At 37.9% G+C, this 11,662-nt stretch overlaps 2 protein-coding genes and 1 non-coding gene across 3 annotated transcripts in view; all 3 read right to left on the reverse strand.

Moving 5' to 3' along the window:
- The window catches only part of LOC113098159 (SH3 and PX domain-containing protein 2A-like), an 82,496-nt gene extending 77,792 nt beyond the window's left edge, over positions 1–4,704 (reverse strand). The window contains exon 1 of the mRNA XM_026263112.1: positions 4,495–4,704. Within this exon, the coding sequence (XP_026118897.1) occupies positions 4,495–4,566 (72 nt within the window). The 5' untranslated portion in view covers positions 4,567–4,704. The remainder of the gene's footprint in view (positions 1–4,494) is intronic.
- Positions 4,705–6,751: 2,047 nt separating this feature from the next.
- LOC113098162 (CST complex subunit STN1-like) lies at positions 6,752–10,815 on the reverse strand. The gene is given in 11 exon segments (XM_026263114.1): positions 6,752–6,939; positions 7,249–7,321; positions 7,569–7,664; positions 7,666–7,695; positions 8,230–8,380; positions 9,037–9,157; positions 9,284–9,447; positions 9,593–9,644; positions 9,647–9,673; positions 10,186–10,281; positions 10,571–10,815. Coding segments are annotated over 11 exon segments (1,098 nt in total). The 5' UTR covers positions 10,701–10,815; the 3' UTR covers positions 6,752–6,781.
- Positions 10,816–11,441: 626 nt separating this feature from the next.
- trnae-cuc (transfer RNA glutamic acid (anticodon CUC)) lies at positions 11,442–11,513 on the reverse strand. The gene has a single exon. It is a non-coding gene; the product is annotated as a tRNA-Glu (tRNA).
- Between the last annotated feature and the right edge of the window lie 149 nt (positions 11,514–11,662).

Here is an 11,662-nt window from a genome sequence, read left to right on the forward strand (position 1 = left end):
TTTTGTTCTGGTCATTTCCACTTTGCCGGTGCCTCTTCACCCTGATACCTACATGCAAATGCACACACGCACATTCCTGCTTCCACAAGGGATGCGGTACAGGAAGTGGAACTCGAGTGCGCATTGTATCCTGAAGAACTGCAGATTAAAAAAGTGTCAACTCAGCGTACACATCAACTTTAGGCGTCAAACCCTTTGGCCTACAGAGCAACCTGGTACAAGCCACTTCATCTGAACCTCAAAAATATGTGAAAGCGGATGACATTTGTTATCCACTGACAAGGACGCGGTGCTAGTTTTAGGAACTGTAACAAACTGATAATCTGCAAACTGTCAAATATCATCCGACGAATTCTGATTATTAGAAGTCAGAAACGCTGCCTCCGCCAGATCTTATGCGTCTGAATGTTGTAACTGGTGGTGTGCAGACAAAACTGTCAGCGAGTGAACACTGTACTGCTATTTTTCAGCTCCATTTCACCTACGTGGCCTTTCAAACCTCCTCAACAATCCCATCTTTCATCATAGAGCCCTTTGAGAAAGCCAGGCCCAGTGTCCAAGGCAATAAAAAGCTAAACAAAACAAGTCATTAGTTCACATCATTCGAGCAACATAGAAACATTTAGAATGCATTGAAACTATGATACAATTCTGATAAAGCATCCCAGGAAACCGCTTGGTGGGATAATTTTTCTTTATGGGTGACGACATCATTAGTTACTATGAGAGAGAAAGCCATTTCCTATGAAGGCTGCTGTACTGTGGCAGAGCTTCTCTTCCTGCCCACACATATTGTCACCGGCAGCTCGGGCATCATTTGTTCTCTATGATGTAATCAAGCTGCATTGAAAGCAATAGCGTTTGCTCTGCAACTGGCGGCGGGCAGAGAGTAACTTTTCAGAAAGGAGCAATGAGCTTTAGTGCTCCAAGATGTCATGTTGGACAAGGAACAAGCGAGGAGGAGGGGAAATGAAAACACGGAAATTGAAAACAGGCAGGATGCAGCGGGAGTCATATATCAGTACATGAACGTATGCGAGTGCTGGTATAGGATGTGTGTGGGATAAGGAGGGAGGGGGATAGTTTAAAGGGACAGTCTGCCCAAAAATTAAAAGAGACACTTACAGCAGATCACTGTTTCAAAGGTTTGGCCACAAAATGCAAATAACATGCATGTTAACATGGCTGCTGTATGAAAAACATAAGGTTTCCTTATTCTGTGTAAACTGCTGTTCAAAAAAAAAAATCGAAGATGCATTAAATTAATAACAAAGTAAAAGACTTTTAAATTGTTACAAAATATTTATTCTGTTGAAAAGCATCACAGTTTCCCACAAAAACATTATTAAGAACAACGGTTTCCAACAATGATAATAATAACTGTTTCTTGAGCAGCAAATCAGAATGATTTCTGAAGGATCATGTGACACTGAAGACTAGAGTAATGATGCTGATCATTTTGCAATCATAGGAATAAATTACACTTTAACACAAAGTTTAAAAACATAAATTTTAAATTATAATAATATATCACAATATTTAAGTTTTCCTGTATTTTGATCGAATGAATTCAGTCTTGGTGAGCACGAGACTTCATTCAAAAATTCATTCATTCAACAAAAACTCCCACCTTTTGAAGAATAGAGTGCACGCAACTTTACTGTTTGACAAAATAACACCTGCGACCTTAAAACAATCACAAAAATGGAGAACACAGCTTGACAGCTCAAATAATACCCAAGCAATAGAAAATGTGCCCAATTTAATTCCATTGTAGGTTACCTTACTTTAGTTTTCTTTTTTATGTAAAACAAAGGGGCGAATCAAATTTTCATTGTTGTAGCAATCCACATTCTGCAACAAATGTTGTTGATTGAGCTTTACTTCTATTAAACAATCAATATTATTTAAACCTAGAATCTTAAAGTCTGTTTGTGAACCCAAGCGTACAGTAGTATAATATGGCTAATTGGAATAATGCACACAAGTTTTATGCAAAACTTTTATGGTAGGCGACTTTTAAATCAGCTTGATCATCATATGCTTCTGTTATATGAAAAACAGCAGCACGAGCATTCTTCAAACCATCTCCTTCAGTGCTCCACTGAAAACAAGAAAATCTAAAACACCTGGAACAGCAGGAGGATGAGTAAACGATGAGAGAACTTTCATTTCAGGTTGAACTAAAGTGTTAGAAATAAATAGCCATTAAACAGGGCAAACAATCCTGATTCATGGCATGTTGTGGCATGAACGTCTTGCCGTGGCCTATGACAAGGATTTAACAGATGGAAACAGCCAAGGAAATGTGTCATATACAAAAGCTGACAAGACAGCAGATTGTCTAGGGAGAGCCTCAAGGCAGCTTTGTGGAAGGTTCACACACAAACACACACACAAACACATTTCGGACATGTGGGGCTCTGTTGGGAACCAGTGCTCGCTAATGAAGTGAGTGTGTGAGAAAACATGTCACACACACACGATTCCCACAAAGACATAATAGAAGCAATTCTGTCCACCTTCGGAGGAGGGTTTCAGTGCTCACTTCCTGTCTGGAAGCATGACATTTTTCCATTGTATGATCCCCTATTTTTACTCAGTCCTACTTCAAATTCTCAGCTGACTAATGATGACAAACCTGCACTCCTTTTCCGAAGCGGTTGTGAATACACTCTTTATCATCCTACCGATGCACGTTAAACTTGTCCCAGATCAGAGTAAAAGCCAGTAAGAACCTTGTCTAGAGTATAAAGGAGTTTTCTGCCCTTTCTGTAAATACAGTCAAGCTTTCATTCAAAGAGAGGAAGTCAGACCGTTCCTGGGGATCAAAACAAGGGCATGTGGGTTCACATTTCACCTCCTCCTTTTCTCTCTCTCTCAAAAGGAAAGCATAGACGGCTGTTTGATAAACTATGTACTAATGAGACTGAACAACTGCTTTTCTCTTTTGCTCTTTTTCCAGAGTATGTGGAAGCCTGTGGGATACAAGGCCATGCATCTTCTGAAGAATCGCGCTCTCGGAGAGAATGCAGTGAATCTGTGGCAAAGAAAATGACTCCTAGTGCAAGTTATGGGGGAGGATGCTGTACTAATGCTGATCTGAGAACAGCTCTGCAGCTCTCGTGGTTAGGGGATTGAGAAATGGGCCCATGTTAAACAAGCTCTTCAAAACATAAAGCCACAACTACTGATGAATGTCAAGGCTGTTGAAATGTACCATCATTTCAGAATGATGTTGGATTGGCTAAAAACTTTAATAAAAAAGAAAAATTGAGAAAAGTTGAACATGCACTCAAGCTGGAATGAACTTCACATGTTTCTAATGCACTTAAGTCTTAATTTATACCTGGAAATAAACAATGCTTGATTATGATGAATATGAAAAATGAATAAATATTGAGGTCCAAGATTTTGTACTAGGCCACTAATCAACTGGTAACATCTGAACTCTTTGTACAGTAGGTCAGATGTATTTGCTTCCACTGAAGTGCAAGACACTCTTTGGATGATCATTCTCAAATCATGAGTGATCATCGGGTTTCATGCAGATTTATGGAGTTACACAAGGGAGGGATATGCAAAACACAAATAAATCTTAAACTCATTCAGCTTTTAAAAATACATTTGCACTTGTTATATTAATGATGAAATTAGTAATGAAAAGGCTGTATTCAATAAGAAAAAAGCACTGGACTTTTGTGTACAGGTTGAAAATGGGACAGATTTTATTATGTCAAACATTGCCCAAATTCACTCTATGTTGAACTAGTCTTTAGTCTTTGAACTAGGCATGTGTTATCGAGAAGTGGTATCATCATAAATATTTAAAACAAGCCGCAGAGTCCATCTTTTGCAGGAAATACATAAGATTCTACTCCAGCCATAAATGGGCACTTGTTCGGGCCACTGAACCCAGAATCTGTCACTGAAGATGTGGCCTAAATTGCTCGAAAAGGGGGCGTGACAGAGAGTTGAATAACTTTTGACGACAAAACACGCACGCCACTGATCATTAGATGCACAAATATTCTTCAAAACATAGTTGTGGATAATCTTTCCATGTTCATAGAAACAATCAAGCGTTTTCACAAATTGTGATTATGTTATTGACATTACCAGCAGAATCTTACATAGAAATCTAAATCTACTAACTAATTTGCCAAATGAATATAACCGAGTACGTATGCGGGTGTTTAATCTGAGGTACGTTCATTATTTTCGGTACTTTATTAATTTATTTGTTGTCGTTTTAAATCTTAAACGAACGTCTGTGGTTAGTATGTGTATTATTTTCCATTAAAAATCAAACTCTCTGGCTCATCTCGGCTAATGATAAAAAAAACCTGACTCTTAAAGGAAAACGCAGGACCAGCTCAATAAGTATTTGGTCATAACGTTGCAGAAATGCTCTTTATCGTGATCCAGATGCGTCTTTCTGTATCTCAAGATCAGGTTCGAGAAGGACGCAAGGTGAATAGGTAGCCAACTCACGTAATGTTTGGATGGATTCCTCCTCTTCTCCACATCCACCACTTTTACATCCAAAACTGTCCTAAACTGCATTGTGAAAACAGAGGCTTCGGGAGCACGGCTAGTAATCAGACAGCTATAGAATTAAATGGACAGTCACGAAGACGTTTGCACGAATGATATCGATGTTCCTCTTCTCAGTGACTGCAAACGATTGTTGCCCCCGGCCCGTGCTTCCGTTTAATCAGTCCGTTTATTCCCCCCTGACGTAATGTAGAAATGAAGACCGAGTAATAAATCATGCAAAACTTATATCCGCCTGCAGGAAACGCACATTCCCGCATCCATTGCTCTTAGAACGCAGAGAGGATTCGCGAACCGCCGCGTCCCAACTGAATTCGAATCGAGACGCGTTCTACAGTGTCATTCTGGAATCCGGATCGACGCGTCATAAAGGCACGAGCGCGTCCTTTGTGTGGACTACAGTAGTGAAGCTGAAGTCTGGGGGTTCTCCTCAAACGTGAGCGGCGCACGTCATATTCATCAAGGCATTCGCAGGAAGCGCGCGCACACACACTGGGATATTTGGGCAATGGGGCTGGGCTTCTTGACCAGGGCTCTGTTGCAGTTTAAGAGCCTCTACAGGGAGAAAAAAAAAACAAATAATAATAATAATACGAGATGAGTGTTGTGTTGATAGCACTGTCCTCCTTCGTGTAAAAAAAAAAAAAAAAAAAAAAAAAAAGGACAATGGCTGGATTTTACAGACCAGGCATTGTTTGTTTGATTAGGCTTGTTTAAAGGCAAACTGTGTGAGAAAAGAATACAGTAGCCGAACTTGTTTCTAATAAAACCATGTCACACACCAGATATGCATTTGATATTTTTTTTAAACGATCCATTCATATAAATGCTAAATCTGAATAGTCTATATATGCATGCAAACAAATTTCATAAAAGCCAGCTGCGCATCTATTCCATAATCTAAAAAAAAATCACAGACAGTATGAGACGTGATTCCTGTTACTCATATTTCCACTGAGCATACAGAAACCTGAACGCGCACAGATTCAGATGTGCTCATGGACAGTGACGTGTCTCACAGCTCACAGTGACCCCTTTAGGCCGTTGAGTGTAACTACAGTTTCAAAACGACCCCATTTACCTCACCCACTATAAAAACCCAGGGCTTGTATGCATGAAAAATCTTGAGCTGCTCATAGTAACAAAATTCTGAGAAAATTCTTAGAAGTGTGGGTGTTTCCTCTTAAAATTAAAGAAAAGTTCACAGTAAAGAAAAAAAGTAATTTAGATAGCTTTAAGCTTTCTGAGCATTAAGGTCTTAAGGTACAAAACTGTTAGGAGTACAGATGAGCACTTTTAAGATGCGTTATAGTTTCTTTAGCAGAGGAGAAATTTGACAAAACACCAAGAGGGGAAAGAAATATGTTCAGTATTGTATCACGGATTGGATCATGTTTGTGACTCAACTTATTAGAGACTGATGCTAACATCTCCGACACAGCGCAGAAATGCCAAAGCACCAGAAATTAATTACATTAATTGGAAAAAATGCAGCACACAACCTTCTATAAGCAAAGTGATCACACAATTACCTTATTGTATCACTTTTCATTTCCTATCACATACATTAAGTGTGGTTAAACATAAAGAATTATGCTTATAATTTCAAAGTGAAGGCTTATAACAGAGCCTACACTTAAAAGCGCTCTTTTATTGCCTTCTTGGACAACCAACCAATCACAGTCTTTAAAATGCTGTGTCATACCCAGCAGCGGGGTCAGCCCCGCCTCCTCATTAAGAAATGTTTTTGTCTTTTCCACGCTCAGAGTTGCTCTCAGATTGTGAATCTCTCTTAAATTAAGACTCCTACATAGAAATATTTTAAGATAAATTAGGAGCTTTCTGAGAGGATTCTTAGAAGCTTTAAAAATATGGGCCCAGGACACTCTTCACCGTATAATAAAAGTGAAAGGGAGCTGGTTGCATCAAGCTCTTATTATATAAAATCTTTTTAACAGGGATATTACATTTGGGTTAAACAGTACAAAATACTCAATTATTGGTTTAATCTCTTAAAAAGATAATCTGGCATCAAGAATAATGCTTACGTAAATACTGATGTCTGTATGCTCTTCTTTTGATGAACCATATGGGGAAAATAGTAAATAATTAAATAAAAACAATAAATTATGTATGAAATTGACTTTAATGGTTTAAATAAAACAGGTCTTCATGATTGTTTTTAACAATTTGATTATATTTTATGTAAAAAAAAAAAAAAATGCTACAAAACAGTGTAGTGTGATTCTTTTGTGCTTATTATGTCACTATTGCATTCTAAAAATGTCAGGGCAACCTCCAGCACCTCTCGACTCAGATTTTGGCTGTAGCGCTGCCTCAAGCTGGACAAAATATGCAGGACATGGCATCCTTTCTCAGCATCTGCCAAAAAGAAGAAGGAAAAAATGCATATGAGGAAGGTCCTCTACTCATGTATGGGTATGATTTGTAATAATGTTGTCACTCATTATATTAATAATGAAATAAAATGCAATAAATGTACAAAAATGAATTCTGCTTCAAATGGAAACTATTACAGTATTTGAAATGAAAACAACATCAGATATATAGTTTATTATGCAAAATAATCTGACCTGAGAATGCAGTCTAGTGTAAAAACAAATATTATTAAAGTTTAATAATATTAATAACGTGATCTGCAACTAGCACGCAAAAAAAAAAAACACTCACATTTTTCCCTTTTGGTATCCTCTCGTAAAACATCCTTAATCGCTGTGTGAAGATCTTTGTCTTGCTCTGTTACCTAAAACAAGCAAGTTAATGAAAATATAATTCTATTTTACACATTATATGTTATATAACATTTCTGTTGTGATTAAACCACATTAATTATTATTTTAAAATCCCAGTGGTACAGTCCTGAGATGTGTAGAAAGCATGTGTAGGAAGCAAATCTTAGACATTATCCCTTTAATTTTGTTCAGAGTCTCCTGAGGTAACTTTAACACTGTTTGTAATTGCTAAGAGGTGTGTGTAACCCTTGCACATACATTGTAGACTTCATCCTGTGCCCGTATTTTCCGGAATATTTGTCCCTCATCCTGGAGAACGCTTAGAGTCTCTTTCAGAAGGTTTCGAATTTGTGTGGGCAAATGACGTCCCGGGCTGATCTGACTCCTTTAGACAAAAAAAAAAAAACCTTACGATGGATGAGTCACTTCAACAATGAATCACATTTCTGTCATGCATTATTCAAAACGACCAATTCCACTACCCAAAATCTTCCAACAAATAAAGAACACTTAAATAAAATGCTAATTTCATGCACATTCTCATTTGACTACTAAGGAAGATATTGTTAAGCTTCTCATTAGTATACTTCTCATCACCATATGCTGCCGTCCTTGAATTTCCAGTCTAGCAGCATCTAATAAAAGTGCTACAGACGATCACTCCCTGCTGCCATCAAACAGCACAACACGTCCTCCCTGCCGTGCCCACCATAAGTTATTCCTGGCTCTTATATTTTGTTATAGTCCAGCCAAACGTAGTGACATTGAACAAGGACAGTTTACTTTGGTAGCTTTATGCATTCATCTTTTGCGTATGCTAAATCTGCATATCTATCTACCCTAAAGGGACAATAAAGTCTAAGGCTATCTATCGATCTATCTATCTGAGTATAACGGAGGTCAAGGTCAGGCCCAGTACCTGTTCTGCTGAAGGACTCTGGATCAGCGGATGTAAGAGGAACTCAACATCATATGGACGAAACCTGGCAACCTCTTTCTCTAAGAAGAACTCCTTAAGGGTGAGAACGGACCGAGACAGCAAATAGTGGAAACGTGAGGAACCACCTGCTCTGTAAATAAAATGTAGAAGCACAGAGAGCATTTTTGTAAGTTTTTAAGCATATGAAAAAAAAATTATATTTATATACATATACATATATACATATACATACATATATACATATATATATATACATATATACATATATATATATATATATATATATATATATATATATATATACACACACATGCATACATGAAGAGCCCTGGTTTTTCAATTATGGATAATGGAGGCTACATGCCTCTGTGAACCTTCAATGCAGCAGATTTTTTCTGAACTCTTCCTAAGATGTGTGGCTTGATGCAATCCTGTCTCTGAGCTTTACAGGCAGTTTTTGACCTCAGGGTCTGGTCTTTGCTTAATATGCATTCTCAGCTTTCAGGCATTTTGTTAAGACATGTGTGCCTTTCCAAATCATATCCATTCAATTGAATTTGCCACAGGTTAGCTTCAGTCAAATTGTGGTAACATTTACAAGCAAAATGAATGCTGCTGAGATAAGTTCAAGAGATAATGTGAGTGTTCCTGTGGCTCAGTGGTAGAGCATTGTGTTTGCAGTACGAAAGGTTGTGGGTTCAATTCCGAGGGAACATGCATGGTTAAAAAAAAGAATAATAAATTTAGAAAATTAGATATCACAATCTTTCAGTCTGTCTGACTCACTCTGTGCCGCCCAGGTCATCTTCTGGCTTCTGGGACGGCTGATCATAGCACTTTCTGTACAGCTGAGGCATTTCCAACATACGTGAGATCTGCACCGCCATCGCAGGGTCATTTACTTTATCTAAACACAGAGTGATGATTACAGAAAAAATAATTATAACTGATTCCATCCGTTATACAAACAGGCTTAATCTAACTGATTAAACAAACTAAGAATAGAATGTGAATTCTTGAACATTTGACTCACAGAAGGAGGTGGCGCTGATCTCCCTCGCATCCCTGGAGGTTTTGACGGTTCCTCGTACCCTCAGCAGGTCTCCGATCTCCAGCACAGTGCTCTTCTGTTCAGCCTCCTTCAGACGTCTGAGTTCATCTTCAATGTTAAATCCTCTGGAGAATCCGCTAGGGTCACTGGCTGTATTGACATTAGCACTGGATTAGTACTTTTAATGGGTTAATGTCCCATCACATATATTGTCTATAGCTTTATTTTATTTTATTTTGGTGATTCAATATTTACGTAATGTTACTAATGTTGTGTCAGAGTTTTCATAACTTACATTTAGTTGATCCTCCTTGATCGCTAGATTTCTCATCTTTCCAACAAGACAATTTATGACACCAGTACTATCATCCACTGTGTGTTGAAGGAGAATAGAAAAGAAAGATTAAGTCCAGGTGCAACGAGCGCCCATTTCAGGTAAAGTCCTGGGTCACTTGGTTCCCAGGGCGAGATAACACACAAACAAAAGCAAAATTACTAGTCAAGTGCAAAAATTTATGGAGAAACAAAGAAAATTTCCAACTAAACACTGACAACCACTCATTTTTGTTGTGATCTATTTGATAACAGATTTTTGGATTGTTATTTTTAACTATATTTTAACTATACTTTGAATATATTTTACTTTATTATTGTTTTTAATACAAAATATAGACCTAATAATTGTTCCTGTGGCTCAAGTGGTAGAGTATTACGTTAGCAGCACAAGGTTGTAGGTTCAATTCCCAGGTAACACGTTAAGTCACTTTAGATAAAAGCTTCTGCTAAATGCATATTCTTTTTTTTCCAATAAGGCAACACTAAAATGTTTACACTTTAATGTTGAAATATAAAAACAATAATAAATAAAACATGTTTTTCCAGACCCCCATAGCAGTAGAAATCTTCTCTCTCTCGCTTGTAAACAACCGTCCCCAGTACATCCACCTTGAAGATTGGGTGAGTCTTGTAGAAATAAACACCTACAAAACATCACATGCACATGTCAAATGGGAGCTTTCTGGCAACAGAATAAGAACAGATTCTTCTTATCTATGTATTATTATTTAAAAACAGCACCTGACAAACAAACAACTAGCTGACAAATAATGCGAACACTTTCCTGTTTCTGTAAAGCAACAAGTTGCGGGACTACATGTGTTTAGAAGAGAGTTTAGTAAAGTGCGTTAGTAATTAGTCTCGTGTAGTTCAAGACAAATCCAGTCAACAAAATCAAAGGGGCCAGGGGTTAACTGCTTGATTGTACGCTACCAGGTACTTGTGTGGACTCTTTCATCTGTAGGATGTCAGTGATGTAGAGTCTCGAGTACGCTGAGAAGACGGGGTCCAGACCCCAGAGCATAGACGGCAGCTCATCAGCATCTCCGGGATTCACTGCCATCGGACATCACTGTCACACTACAAAGTTAAGCACCGAAAACTAAGAGAAGCATAAACACGACAGCAAACTTCCGCACTTCTGATGTGATCTTGATTAAACGTAACTTGTTTTACTAAATGACGCAGCAGTAGGACATAAATAAGCGTTGAGCCTGATGAACGCAAGGAATCATATTTGTGTTTTTCCGCTCTCTGCGCAGTTGACTCACTGCGCATTTACGAAAGCGCTACGCTGAGCTCATGAATATTAATTAGGAGGACACGTGACAGTGCCTCGAGGAAAGTGACCAAGCAGTATCTATTGCTACTTCTATTAACTAAATGTAGTGTACATAAATGTAAATATAGGGGAAATAAGCCTTTGTTTTTAATTTTAAACAAGTTAAATAAAGAATATAAAAAGTAAAACTTTAAAATGTGTTACTATTTTTAAACGTTTAAGTTTATTTTTTATTTTTTTGATTGTTTACTTACTTTTTTTACTTAATAATATTAATATCTGGAAAACTGATTGCGAGGAGGAAAAAAATCATAGGCTCGAATATGTGCAAATATTAAAAGGGTGACCAGGCGATGGCGCCATGTATCTAGAGAAAGCCAGAGAAATATACACTTTCGTCGAGATCGTGCTCCAAAGAATTACGCATTTTTACAAAACATCGTTTTACACTGAGTTTTCAAAGGATGGTTAGATCTCGTTTCCAGAATGAGTGAATTGTTCAAGGTAGGGCAAAAACATTTGTTCCCTGACCGGGAATCGAACCCGGGCCGCGGCGGTGAGAGCGCCGAATCCTAACCACTAGACCACCAGGGAGCGCTGATCCGTTAAGCCTTACCTGCCGTTTTGTTCTAATACTTATTCATAACGTTGATGTTTATGTTTTTGAAGAACTTTAAAATAACACTTCAGAAAGTATAATCATTTCCATCAAAAGGCTCATTGGACCTATTGTGCAAAACACA

The sequence above is a fragment of the Carassius auratus genome, unplaced genomic scaffold (assembly GCF_003368295.1).
Source record: "Carassius auratus strain Wakin unplaced genomic scaffold, ASM336829v1 scaf_tig00216435, whole genome shotgun sequence".
Classification (NCBI taxonomy): Eukaryota; Metazoa; Chordata; class Actinopteri; order Cypriniformes; family Cyprinidae; genus Carassius; species Carassius auratus.